General features: G+C 33.5%; 1 protein-coding gene across 1 annotated transcript in view; it reads left to right on the top strand.

Moving 5' to 3' along the window:
* LOC108907111 (isoaspartyl peptidase/L-asparaginase) overlaps window positions 1-12,022 on the top strand; it is a 35,224-nt gene extending 23,202 nt beyond the window's left edge. Inside the window, exon 6 of the mRNA XM_018710640.1 lies at window positions 11,789-12,022. Coding sequence (XP_018566156.1) covers window positions 11,789-11,934 — 146 coding nt within the window. The 3' untranslated portion in view covers window positions 11,935-12,022. The remainder of the gene's footprint in view (window positions 1-11,788) is intronic.
* The last annotated feature ends 3,430 nt before the right edge of the window (window positions 12,023-15,452 follow it).

The following is a 15,452-nucleotide window of genomic DNA, read 5'->3' on the forward strand; positions in this document are numbered from 1 at the left end:
TCAGCATAATGGCTTTTTCTTACTTCATCAATCAATCATTAAAGAATCCAGTATGATTGCAAAAATATGTGTAGTGTTTGATGTATCTAGTCCAGTTATTCAAGATAATATTATCTCACTTTTGATATTCAAACTCCATAATTATCTCTTAGCATGCTATGAAGGTGCCTCCATTCATTCCATCAGACTCGAAGCTGTGGTTTACATTGTTGGAAACAACTTATATCAGATATAATTCGAAACAGATCAAAATACAGTTATGACGTAAGTAGTATCGACCCAAGGTACGTTGTGGAAGTGCGCGACATCATAGTTAATCGGATGAAAATTTATCGATAGTCCAGAAACAATTCATTGATTTCAAGTGGATAGAGAATGAAGGTGTTGCTCTTAATGTATCGAAGTTGAAACAGTTGGCGACGAAAATGAAAAATCTCGGAAGCGAAGTTCCATAATCAATGCTGTTGACAGGAATTTTGTGTTCCTTACCGAAGAGATATAATCATTTTCATAGTGCATGAGACTTAGTGGAAGAAAAGAAGAAGAATCTAGAAAACCTAACCGAAGATTATTATCAAGAAGTCAGGAAGACAGTAATTCTAGTGTACGACAACCGAAGTGAAAGTGATGACGACTTCTGGCTAATCGACTCTGGAGCATCGGACTATATGAGGAAACGTCGTGACTGGTTTTATTGGTTATTTTCAAGAATTTAAGAACCCGGTAAATATTGGCATAGGTAACGGTGACTATATGTTAGCATATAGCAAAGGTAAGATTGATGTTGAAACTTTTGCTAACGGCAAACCGATAGCAGCTACTATGTATAACGTATTATATGTATTTTCCTAATTTAAGACAACTTGTTTTCCGTAAAATTGTCGCGAAAAAGGGAATAGATTTTTCTGTAACAGATAATGGACAGCAATGTATATTTAATCGTGGTAAAACAGTTATAACGACAGGATCTGAAATTGGTAATTTGTATAAAGTAAATATGCGCGTCCTAGTACCGAAAAACTGCAATTTAAATGATAAAGGAGAATCAAAATCTATCTCTGATGAATTATTACAATTATAGCATGAAAGACTGTCATCAAAATATTAAGCATGTAAAGAGTGTTTTAAAGAACATTAATATAAATGTGTTAGATACTGAGATATTCTGTGAGGGTTGTGCTTATGGTAAGCAACATCGGCTGAGTTTTCATGAGAAAGTTGAACGGGCTACCAAAGTTCGAGAACTAATATATATTGATGCGTGTGATCCTATAGAAGTATAATCTCTCTCAGAAACAACTGTATTTTTTTATTTTTAGAGATGATTTTTCGGGGTTTAGACAGATTTATTTCATTAGACACAAATCTGAAGTTGCACTGAAGTTATTTTGCACTGAAATTGAAAATTTAATAAAAATGTTAAGAAATTCATAGCGATGGTGGTAAAGAGTTCAAAAAGAAACTAGTAGAAAATTATTTGAATAGCAAAGGAGCAAAATATACAATAAATGTCCCGTATACACCTGAACAAAAAGGTATTGCATAAAGAGAAAATATAATATTAGCCCCGAGATCAATGATTCACTCTAATCCCATTTTACCCTTGTTTTTGTGGGCAGAGGCTATGAACACGCTGTAGTACATGTTTTAAATCGAACAAGAGGTAAAGAAGAAAACGTGAGTGACTGTTACAGAAGGGAGTGACTTGTGTAAGAAAAAAAAGCAAGAAAGAATGGCATCTGCAAGTATGAAAATTGAGAAACTGTGTGATAAAAAAATACTCCAATGGCGTTTTATCGTAGGTACGTTACTGGGGGAAGACGAAGTTTGCGAAGGGTTAGTTCATCCAGAAGAAGGCTCGCCTAACTATGGGATACCACTGACAAGATAAAGGCAGATAAGGCTGTAAAAAAAATGATTACTACGGCAGTAGAGAAAAAACCGTTTTATTTACTTTTAAGTTGCACAAATGCACAAAGAGAAAATATTGAATTCCGTAGGTATATGATATGAACTCGAATAAAAATCGATAGCATAAAAGCGATTTTTGGTTTCAGGTGGAGAGCAAATGAAAATGTTGCTCACAATTTGTCGTAGTTGAAACAGTTGGCGATAGAAATGAAGAGTCTTGGAAGCGAAGTTCCAGAATAAATGTTATTTACACTTGTCTTGTCTACTTTACCAAAGAAATTTAATCACCGTCATAGTGAGTGGGATTGTATGGAAGAAAAGAAGAAAAAATTAGAAAATCTCAAACGCGAGATTAATGGCAGAAAGAATTAAAGTACAAGAGCAAGATGATATTCAAGAAACGTCCGGAGGATTAATTGCAAGGTCCAGTAATAAATTTTCAAGGCAAGGGCAATCTAGGCAGTTTCAAAATGAAAGTGAGAAAAGAAGCTAGTTGTTATAATTGAAGCAGAGCAAGTCATATGAATAGGAACTATTACAGGTATTAACTCAAGACAAGAAACAGTAAGAAGTCAAGACGCTGATAATTCGACTATGATGGCAAAACCGGCACTAATAGGGAACAGATGTGATAGTGGCTGATCGAATCAGGAGCATCGGATCATATGACGAATCTCGTGATTAGTTTAGTGTTTTTCAAGAATTTGGGACTCCGGTGAAACAGTGGCAACAACAGGGTATGAAGTTGGTAATTTATATAAATTAAATATACGTCTTAGTACCAAAAATTTAAGTGATGTAGTAAACTCAAAACCTATTTCTAACTAAACTGATACACTGCAGCTATGGCATGAACGACTTTGTCATCAAAATGATAATATGTTTTGTAAAGGTTGTGCTTGCTGTAAGCAACATCGGCTGAGTTTTCACGACAAAGTTGAACAGGCTTCCAAAGTTCGATAAACAATTTATGTCGGAGATGTCTTTCTCACAGGACGAGTCCTTCAGACTTTAGAAATTCCAGAATTCTTTATTCAGGGAATACCCTTTTATAAATTGTACCTAGACCATAAAACTTAGAAATAGTTATTTATGAATTAAGCCGGTTATGTTATTCCCGAGTTTTATGATGACAAGCTTGGGTTTGGAGAGACTTAAGGGTCACTCAACGTAGCCGCGGTCAAAGGATAGATAGCATTTACCTTATAATTACTTTATAAGGGAACCCCTGGGAGATAACGAATTTGATTGGTTCATTTAAGAATAATTTTGACCTGACGAGTGAAGAGAAGTCAGGGAGATGTACTGAGGGGAGCTCTACTTGAGCATGGAAGACGTGAGTACACGGCTATTTTGTTGACCGTGGATTCGTTATCGGGCCTCTGGTTGTTGTCATAAAACACCTCGAGTACTTTATTTGTAACGTTTTATTTTAAATCACTTAATTTACGGTATTACTTATTATTTCGTGAAGATGAGTGACACGAGTAGTGATATTAACGCCCAAGTTAGCCCTACGACTCCGACATATCTATACTTCTATACTAATATTATAAAGAGGAAAGATTTGTATTTTTGTATGTATATGTGTNGCAATCCCTTATTTTCAAAGGTTATCACCTTCAGATTTCAGACAAATTTTATTCTTTATTCTGCAAAAATCAAGAGTACCTAGTGAAAAATTAAAATTACTGTGATTGAAAATTAGTTCAACAAATGTATTAAATAACTCCATAGCGACTTAGGTAAAGAATTTAAATAGGTATAAAATATACAACAAATGTCCCTTATACCCCCGAACAAAATGGCGTTGCAGAACGATAAAATGTATTATTCTTCAAGCTGTTTGGTCAATTATTCATTCTAATATTAATTTACCTTTGTTTTTGTGGGCGGATGCAATGAACACTGTAGTGCAGGATGCAGGTCCCACTAAGCAGGAAAACGCCGCGTATAGAATATTTAAAGACATTTAGGAGAAGGAAGCGAAAACCTTCATCACAACTCCTCCGTCATCTCCGTGAACTGGACCATGGTATTCTATTGCCAAAACTTTCCAATATGACATTAACTCATTTATTTAGTCAATGCTTTCAATCTTATCTATCTCAGAGGAAATTGACAGTGGAGTATCGGGGTTTCCGATCAATGGATATTAATGCTACATCTGGAGTCCCACAAGGGTCAGTTCTCGGTCCGTTATTGTTTCTGTTTTTTATTAATGACATTACGTTGAACCTAAATTGTAACGCCCTTCTGTACGCAGACGACCTTAAATTGTATTTATCCGTTGGTGATCTGAATGACTGTCTACGGCTTCAATCTGGTGTAGATAGAGTTAGTAACTAGTGTGCTACGAATTTATTACCTTTAAACTTATCCAAGTATAATTCCATGACTTTCACTAGAAAGATTAGCCCGATCACATATAATTATTCTGTTGGTAATAACTGATTAGGAAATGTAGCTCTTTTAAGGATCTTGGTGTAACATTTGATACTAAACTAGATTTTAATGAACACGTTAATAATATTCAACGTGAAGCATATAGAAATCTTGGTTTCATTGTGAGGAATTCACAACAATTTACGGGAATTAAGGCAGTATCCTTATTGTTCAATGCATTTGTTCTCCCCAAACTGGAATATGCCTCTCTAGTATGGAATTTACATTATATAGTTCACAGTAAAAAACTTGAGAACATTCAACGGAAATATGTAAAGTATTTATGGTTCAAGTCTGATGGCTGTTATCCACCACAGGGTATACCTCATGGTACTTTGCTTGGACGATTTGTCCTTAATGACCTGGCTACACGACGTATGTGTAACTCACTAATAACCCTGTATAAAATCATTACTGGATTGATTGATTGTCCGGATCTTCTAGCTGCCTTGTGTTTTCATGTTCCCCGCTCTGGAACCCGGTCTTCTTCTTTGTTCTATATTCCCACACCTCGAACGAATTTATTAAAGTTTTCACAGTTGTATACAATGGTTGAAAATCACTCTCGAATGCAGAACCTTGTGGATATTTTTCATGGTAATATATCCCATATTAAGAAAGTTTTTTTCTAGTTGCAATATTAATTTTTAATCATTCTTTATGACCTGCTTTAGGATAATTATATGTATACTAGTTTTAATTGAATTTTAAAATGATTGTTTTGTTGGTATTTATGTCAGCATTTATTTTAACTTTGTCGACTGTACTTTTTTATTTAGTCCTATATACGTAGTGGTTATCTTTTATAATTTTTTATAACTTTTATAATCTGTATTATTGTTAACTGTTGTTTTACTCTTGTACTTTAGTAATCTGATTTTGTTAATGCATCTATTTTTATTAGCTATTTCTTTCACCTATTTGGTTTTAACTGTCAGGTGGTGTAAATAAATAAATAAATAAATAAATAAATAAATAAATAAATAAATAAATAAACTCGCAGGGACAACGTTTCCCGAAGAAGTGTTATATACTTTGTGGTTAGGTAGCCTACCTAAATAAATATAAGTCCTACTCACAGGACATAAAGACTTTAACCTGGACAAAAGAGTGGAAATTGCGAATTCGGTAGCGTATGTGTATGGCCCAATCGCGAAAGTGTCCAAAACGAGCACCACCATGATTCAAGAGCTCGCGGCCATAAAAAATATGTTACGTTATGTACGGCCGAAGACCCACTTGCGTCCAAGGTCCCGAAACAGGAGATGTGGAGGTAACAGGGTACAAGGCGTTTCATTATATTTCTTGTGTTTCAAGATGAGCGCGACAAAGAAACAAGTTTTGTGTGGAACTATCTTACTGAACGGGGTCAGAAAAACAGAAGAAAGCCGTACTTCACTTCACAGGCGGTTAAAAAGAATGTTGTATTCAGACATTGATGCTACCAGAAGACATAACAGAAACTCTACGAGGGCAGCACTTCGTTGTACTATCCCGGACTTGATGGGTAAATCTTGTATTCTTCTTCTAGCTGGCCGAGCTTTATAAATATCGCTCAGTGTATATAGGTCTTTCGGCAGAAAGCTGCAGCACATATTACACCACGGCCCCTTTTAAGGCGTATCTGCCGAAATGACTTTTATATACACTGCCTTCATAAATACCCGAGTCCCACGTGACCAGAATTGTTTTGGCACTCAGTAAATTTGATTTTCTTAAGTTGGTGTTTCAGAAATTACTAAAGAAAAATGTACAACTAGGACCTTAGATCAAATCTCAATCCAGACACGTTCGTAATTTTTCGTGTTTTTATGGCTGTTGTTTTTCCAATTTAGCAGTGTTTACCAGTATTTCTGTGCTTTTCCACAAATTAATCTTTGTCAGTTGACTGCTTTTTCCGTAAAATAAAGGAATATTTTCAGTTTATGTTTCATTTGTTACATATTTGCCTTTTGCACCGGAACAAGATTCATTTATTTTGATAACACATTTTCGCAGTGGTACAGGATGGAAGTTTTCACAATTCTGCATGGAATATTTTGTTGAAGTCTTTCCTGATCCCAATATTGTATATATGTTTTTAAAAGCCACAAATTAATCCTTATTAAAAGATATGAGGAAAAATATATGTTGCATTTGCAATAAAATCTTGCTTTACGCTGGATAATTTGCGTATTTACAAGAAAAAAATGTACATATCATTATATTAATAATATGTCCATTGGTGTATCAGTATCAGTTGGTACTTGCCACAAGGCATTAAAGAAGCCGATGCATATGTATCCTTCTGTTGTGCAACGTTTACGTCGCGTCGTCCTGATCACAATCAACGTTAGGATTTATTAATTTATTAGATCTGACGTCTTATTTCGATGAGGCATGGGTACATTTATCTGGTAGTATGTGTGTAAATAGTCAAAATTATAGACCTTTATTGAAACGTCATTACATCCTCAAAATATATGTATTTGGGTAGCAGTTTCAAGAAGATGGATAACAGGTTAAATTATTTCCGAAAAATAATAAATGGAGAACGATACTGCAGTATTTTACAACAAGCCCTGGAATTAATGCATGAGGCTGAATTGCAGCATGCGAATTTTTAAAAAGTAGCAGAAACTATAATATATCTTCAGGAATTATGATATGATATATATGATGATAGCTTGATTACTAGGGATTTGTGGCCTACTCGAAGACTTGATCTCACACCTTTAGATTTTTATCCGTTTGGCCATACCAAAAGTAAGATATTAAAACATCTTCTCCACACACTTGAAGAGCTGGAAGCAGCAATTGAACATGAAATAAGTATTATAACACCAACTGTTTGAACTTGAACGTCTTTTTGAATTCATGAAATGCAAAGTAAATTTATGTTTATCTATTATAAATTTAATTAACATAACAAGTTTTTGTTAACTGGGTAAAAAAGTTTGTGTTTATGTTAGCATTGTAAAGTAAATTAATTCACATATAATTTATATTATAAAAAAATTAATAAAACTTTGACACTTTTTATATTTTATTGAAATTATTTTCGTTAAACTCAGAATGAAAGTAGATTACAAAAGGGCCTATATTTTTAAAAGTACAACTTTCTTTAATCAAAAAATATATTTTCAATATGGAATGGGATAAAAACTCAAAATATCTTAGAGATTATTTTGTAAGTAAAAATGTAAAAATTGAGTTTTCTCTATTAAAAAAAGAAACACATTTTGCAGATTATAGTTCAAAGTTTGTAAAGAAATATAATATGTACTCCTCTGGACTTACCTCTGTTTTCAGGGAAGTTTGTGTCAATCATTGCCACAAGTATACGTTTGGTTAATAACAGTCGCGGTCACGTGGGACTCGGGCATTTATGAAGGTACTGCAGTTTACCTGATAGTTATACCATAGACTACAGACAAATCAGATAATTCACCAAGGCAAATTCTGTTGTAAATGTTATTTTTTAAACCACATGCGCGTCGTAGTCATAGATGCTCTACGCGAGAGGTTCCATGTATTACCAGATTTAGCAAAATCGATAACATTCATTCGGTGCAAACTGCATTGAGAATTTTGATACTCTTTTGTTATCCTTGACGCCCGAGGAAACACAAGTATTCAGGAAAGTTATAGAAGGCGTTAATTATAGTAATTATTTCAATCCCTTACAAAAATACCTACTTCAAGGTTGAAAAAGTTTCAAAAAGTGTAATTTTTTTGACAGATAATGTGCACCAAGTTTGGTTTCCTTATTTTGATGTACATGGAAGATAAAACAGGAAAACATTTTTTTTTAATTCTTGAAGACCCCTGTTAATTTTCATCAGAGAATTGCCCCTTACGTTTTTTCGGTGTTATTTAGATGCACCCTGTATATTAAAAAAATAATTATAAAGCAAACGCCAATTGCGTGAAATGGTGTCACAACACCAACATAAAAAATAAAATTTAAAAGAATGAAACGCCTACTTCCACCAGAACAACAATAAAGAAAATGTATCCTTCTGTATTATATTCCATCTGAGCTTAACCTGTTCTTGCCGGGAGAAATTCGTGGTTCTCTCTAATACATAATACATTAGTAATTTTTTTATATTATTCCACATCTGAAGGTCAAACGCTAAATAAAAGACAATTATATCAAACTATACGGATTTTCAACCCTCTTTAGATACACATATTACAACATGGAAGTTAATCCAAAAAAAATTTCGAAAACGCCCGTTACACCCCGAGCACCTCTAGCTTCCCGATTCTCAATTTTCTGTTCTGAAACTGTAGGCCAGTCATTATAGCTTTTTTTCGGGAAAAAAATACTATTAGAAGTTTCTCTGCGGAATATTGTTCCGAAACGTGTTATAAACAAAATATCAAAAAATCAACTCGAGACTAGTTGGGAAACTTTGTTAAAACAATGGTCAAAATTATGGAAAAGTGGTTTTTTGATTCGCGTACAAAAACTGTTATTCATAGAAAAAAAAAGGTTTATACAAAAAAGGTAGGTATTAAATAAATCTGTGGTCGAAAATGTCCGCTTTTTTCAATTGCTAATAATTAATGCAATTTTCATCGCAGACACTTGTAATTCAGGATGTTTGAGGCTTTTTACACCCTCAATAAGTGGTAAAAATTTCAGTCCAAAAGCTTCATTAGCTTGGCGTTGGCGGAATTAATTATCTAAGAAGATGCTATTTTCAATTCATTTTTCCCAAGCTCACAAGCGTTGTAGGGTTTCAATCATTAGTTGTTTTTGTACCTAAATAGTTGTATTAACATATGCATTTACTGATAATTTAATTTTTCAAATTTAATTTGTTTAAAAGTGACTGAAAAAATGTTAATATTTATTAAATTGTTAAGCGCCCATGCTCCGCCTCGCTCTCCCCACTCGTTCGCTAAACCAAGTAATAGAACGCATCGCCGCTATCTTCTTTTTCGCAATTAAATAGTTGAATTCACCTTAATGTTAATGTAGAATATGAAAATATAGCTCTTAATGTATACTCTTTCCAAATTTCGGCTCTTAATATTAATAATTAAGGTCACTGCGATTAAATAAAAAAACATATATCTCAGCTTCTAATCAACTTACAACAACGATTTTTTTTTTAAATTCGAAGAAAATTAAAGTATAGAGGTTACTATTTTATTTTATAATAATTACCTATCTTAACAATTTAATAAATATTAACATTTTTTCAGTCATTTTTAAACAAATTAAATTTGAAAAACTAAATTCTCATTAAATGCATATGTCAATACAACTATTTAGGTACAAAAACAACTAATGATCGAAACTCTACAACGCCTGTGAGCTTGGGAAAATTGAATTGAAAATAGCATCTTCTTAGATAACAAATTCCGCCAACGCCAAACCAATGAAGCTTTCGGGCTGAAATTTTTATCACTTATTAAGGGTGTAAAAAGCTTCAAAAATCCAGAATTACAAGTGTCTACGATGAAAATTGCACTAATTATTAGCAATTGATAAAAACGGCCATTTTCGACCATTTTTGAGTTCTTGCGCATAAGCAAATTATATGAATTTAATCGGATTTGTCTCATTTTAGAGGTTTATTTAATACCTACCTTTTTGTATAAACCTCTTTTCGCTATGAATAATAGATTTTTTACGCGAGTTAAAAACCACTTTTTCATAACTTTGACCATTGTTTAAATAAAGTTTCCCAACTAGTATGGAGTTGATTTTTTGATATTTTATTTATAACACATTTCCGAACAATATTCCTCAGAAAAATTTCTAATAGTATTTTATTCCCAAAACAGGCTGTTCCAGGTCTGTAATGACTGGACTACTGGCACTATTTGTTGGGCGCGGGTGACCACAAAACTAAATTTGGTGACCTCGCTGACGACATCAGCGATCAAAAATTGGTTCTTTCGTAGCGCTTACCACAATTCTCGATCATTGGGCCAAAAATGCGGCGGCAGCACTACCACTGCGCGATCCAGCTCGGGTTGCTCTGGAACCACACTGCTTGCGTCATTTGAACTGGACATTTCAAAATTACCGTTTGACTTACTACACATTTGCACACTACAGAAGTTTTTGCCTAAGTTGTTTATTTCGCGCACTAACATTGGCTTGCATGTACTTCTAGACCGAAACCAATATTTGGTCTCGGATCACGTCATGGCCACCAATTTGTGGGGTAATGGTGCACAATAACACGTTGGATTTAGATTCACGTTGTTGAACTGAATTACTCCAAAAGATTTGTCAAGTGGGCTGTAAAACCACACACTTGTTACTAACTACCAAAATTTTCTTGATCTCCTCTCCACCGGAAATATTACCTGCTACCAGGTAATACATTCCTGGTATTTGGGAAATATTAATGAGCTTTAGGAAAATCCTCATTAGATTATCCAAATGTATTTACACATAATAAGGTCTATAATATAATTAGGTTTAGTATAATGGCATTTATATAGAAATACCAATAATTAGCAATATCTAATAAACTTAAGGATTATCAGTATGCTAGAATTTGGTACAGGATTCAAGAGTGACTTCAATAGAAATGGGTACTTATTGAAAATGACGTAAAAACATTTAAAAAAAAGTTGATTCAGATCATAACAACAAATTTCATGTATCGATTAGATACAAAACACTAAATACTAATTTACGAAACTCATACACAGGGTGTTCCTAAATATCGTGTACATAAGGGAAGGGGTAATTCTTTGGCTTATTTCATACTATAACTAAAAGTTCATATAAACATAGGTCCACGAACGCTTCGTTACCGATCTACAGGGTGTTGAAATGTTAAGATTTTTTTAGTTTTTTCTTTATAGCTCCCACAGCTTTTGAGATATTTAGCGCAAATTTGGAATATAGGTTACGCTGTAGGGCTTACATCATTGAGCATGCCAAATGGCCGTGATATTCTACAGAGTGATATTTTTTCGGGGTTCATGCCCCCTTTTTCTTCCCCTGAACTTAAGTGGTGCGCCGCTGGTAGATTCTAAAATCAAAATTGAATTTTATGTTTTGGTGAGAAACTTTTTTGCCTCTTATGATTTTTTCATATCTGCGACCATTATCGAGAAAAAAAAATAAAACATGATTTTATGTAATTCGTTAGATGAAATTTAAATTCTTAAAATGGTTCAGTAGGCTCTGGCTTTATTTAGATAATTTCTTGTTTCTATTAATTTTGTCAGTTCGCATTTGAAATCGTAACTTTGGTCTGCATATGTTTAAAAATTAAACTGTAAGGTGTAAAAGTGTTTTAAATACTCATTATAATCTCACAATGCCAAATTTTATTAATTTTGAAATGGGTCATCCCAGCTTTAATTTTTAACAGGTAGTGGCGAATAAACTGAACAAAGAATTACCCCCTCTCTTATGTACATGATATTTAGGAACACCTTGTATAAGCTGACATATTTTATATTTCAGGAGCTATAACAATTTCTAAAGAAGGGGACTTGGGGATATATTTTACAAGTAAAAGAATGGCTTGGGCATATCAGAAAGAAGATAATCTTCATTATGGAATAGAACGCAATCAAGATACTACCGAAATTATAAAAAATTCTTCTTAACAGTTGTATGTAATTATCAGCTACAGTAATGCAGCTGTTACATGTAAATATGATATAAATACTATAATAAATGAAATATGGAATATTATTTACGCCTAATAATGCGGAAGGCAGCGACGTTTTAGAGATTGTCATTTAACCACCACTGATTTTCATTTTCACAGTAATTTGTTATGTGTAAATTCATGAAATGCATCCAAAAATTTTTACGCGTGGGAATCGCTCCAGCGCCTACCTCCACCGCTGCGCTGGTACGCCAGCTGATTACCGTTTCCGGAATGAACACAAACAGTGGTTGTTTTTGTGACTAAAATGTGTCGCTGTCTCCCGGAATACAACATACCCTCTATATTTTGTACAATATAACAAATTCTACTTTTTAAATACAGGAACTGCAGGAACATATACATATTTTTTGTCATATCTTCATATTGCGTCCAACGATTTGAATGAAATTTACTACAGCGTATTCCCTTAATTAGACCTTTTTTTGAGTGTAATATTAACCTCGTGGCATTAACCAGTGGCGTGCTACTGAAGGTAACGCTCCGTTTTCCTTAGAAAAAATACGCCACTGGCGATTGTTTGTAGAAATAATATTAAATTCAGATACTGTTACGTTAAACGAATTAAAAGTGTTTCTTGGTGTTTTTTAATAGTAGCACCCGTTTAGGAGATCATTTACTTATTTGCCGACCATAATGCGCAAATTTAGTTCACATACTCATATTTGTTTAAATTCCATCTGCAAAAATTGATTCTATTGACTGCATTATTAGTTAGTAGAATTACGATGATCTCCTTTTAGTATTATAACTATTATTTTATTATTTAGTTTGATGTTTTTTCCAGAAATTAAATTATTTTGCCAATGGCGTATTCTTTTCATGGGAAAAGTTGGCGGACACTTTAGTAATACGTTGCTGGTTAAAACCAGGAGGTTTTCATTAAATAAACAGATTAATTTATTATATTTCAGTCATCCCTAGTTCAGAAACGGCTCCGGCGTTTCCAAGAAGAAAATGTAGAAGTTTTTCTCTCACCAGTTCTATATGTTTTTTGGAGTGCTGAATCTGAATCTGAGGTTTGCCATCTGGCCAGACGTTGGCTTCACAAGGAAAATTGCAAAATAACTCAAATTTTCGGCACTTTTTTCAGTTTTTTAACTATAACTCGAAAATTAAGCGTTTTTTAATTATGACTATGATATACCAAATTAAAGTACACAAAATTTCCTACAAATGCGTATAATAACTCTAAAGTGTAAACAATCCATAAATGTCGTTAGATCGTATTGAAAATGGCATTTCTTGACTTTGCACAAAAAAGTTAAAAACGTTATTCTAACTGAGCGCTGGTGCCCTACTATCAACTTCAAACACCTCTAAAATAAATTGTTTTATGATTACCTGGTATGACCAGGTTACATTTAAGGAATTGTCAAACGTGAGTGAGGTCCATATATCTATACATTGATAAAAGGAAACATATTTGGAATATTTTTGTATTTACACGAAAAAAAAGCAAAAACGCCGTTATTTAATAATTTTCATATTCATGCTTCGTCCCCATCTGCAGAATTATCACCTGAAACAACGAGAATGGAGACTTTAGATAACTATAATAGAATCCATGTCGTTCATCGTTCATGTTCATTATGGACAAAATTTATTATGTCTTTGCACAATAGAGTTTAATATTATTTCTAAAAAAGAAAAAACCGAAAATAAGATGAAGAAAACAATACCTGCATAAGGCTCAGGATTGCGTTCGCACAGATGTTCCGTTTAGATGGACCTGTATATCCAGAGCGACGTAATGTCCCCAACTCCAGAGAAGCTTCTGGCACTCATTGCCTGCAAGGGCGAGAAGGGCTGCAAGGGTAATTGCAGATGCAGAAGGGTTGGGTTATACTGCTCCAGACTCTGAATTGTGAAGGAAGGTGCTCCAATGTAGAAATACTGCTTAAGGGCGCCATATTCTTGAAATAGTGTTTTCCACAAAGACAAATAATTTAAGTAATTTAATAACTGAATAATTTGAAGCTTATCAAATAACGGGAATATTATGTCATGACATCTGTGTATTTTCAAAGACGCCGCAGTAAAACGAATAAACAGGTGCAAAAATCGATCAAACCAGCAAGGTTTTAGGTACTGAAATTTAAGAAAATACCAACTTTTTTATATACAGCGTGTCCTACTAGTGCGGGAAAGTCCAATATCTATGTTAAAATGATGAATATATGGATTTTTCTTTTTACTGTGTTGCCACATTTCTGGGAATGTACAAATTAAAAATACATTCGACTATACAGGATGATCCACTTTTCCTGGCTAGACACCAATTTTGGTTTTTTAAATAGAAACACACATTTTTAATATTTTTTTCGGATTCTACATCAAAAATAAAGGGTACTTTGTGAAGAATAGTTCTATTCAAATATTCACAGTTTTTGAGATATCTCGCTTGAAAGGTTTTTCTAGTCGATATTGGCTGCTTACATTTTCTGATACTGACAGTTTATACTAATAGGTACTAAGCCCATTTTTTTATCAGATGTTTAGTAAGGGTGACTCTTCCGAATCATGCTCCAAAAACTGGCCTGTGTTATACAGGGTGACCAAAATATCATGTCAAAATTGTCAATTGAAGAATTGAAAAATCTCCAATTTTTTGAATGGAACACTCTGTATATTTTCATACCATGAGATGCAGAATTAAGTTTTCTACAAGTTTGCTATACCTGCTCCTATACCAAAATTCATTAGTTTTTCATGAAATCTCATTTCTATGAAAAAATGCGAGTTTACAAATAGCTTATATGTAAATTAACGTAGTAGGTTCCTGTCAAAGGATAATCTGGAAAATTTTCGATTCACATAAGGTTTAATAGAAAAGCGACAGTAATAATTGTGAAATAAATTATACTCTAAAGAAGAATTAGTAAATATGGTGTACACCGTAGGAGAAGCTCATGGTAATTGTTTATTGGCAAGTCGTATTTACCAAGCTAATAATCCAGATTTACAAGGATATCCTCGTACAAAGTGTTTTGTAAAACTGAAGGAGAGGTTTGAAAGAACGGCAAATGCAAATTATGAGAAAACAACAAGCACACACGCATGCAGTAATCAGGATAGTCAAATTGACATTTTGGGATGTGCAGTCCAAAATTCATCTACAAGTGTCAGAGAAATTAGTGATGAAATTAGTATTTCCAAAAGTGCGGTTAATAGAACGTTAAAGAAAAACAAGTTCCACCCTTATCATTCTGAGCATCACCAATTCTTAACACAGCAAGATTATCAGAAGCGAGTACAGTTTTGTCAGTGGGCAACTATAAAGGTACANAAAAATAAAGGGTACTTTGTGTAGAATAGTTCTATTCAAATATTCACAGTTTTTGAGATATCTCGCTTGAAAGGTTTTTCTAGTCGATATTGACTGCTTACATTTTCTGATACTGACAGGTTATACTAATAGCTACTAAGCCCATTTTTTTTTATCAGATGTTT

This window comes from Anoplophora glabripennis, unplaced genomic scaffold (genome assembly GCF_000390285.2).
Source record: "Anoplophora glabripennis isolate ALB-LARVAE unplaced genomic scaffold, Agla_2.0 scaffold325, whole genome shotgun sequence".
In the NCBI taxonomy this organism is placed as follows: Eukaryota; Metazoa; Arthropoda; class Insecta; order Coleoptera; family Cerambycidae; genus Anoplophora; species Anoplophora glabripennis.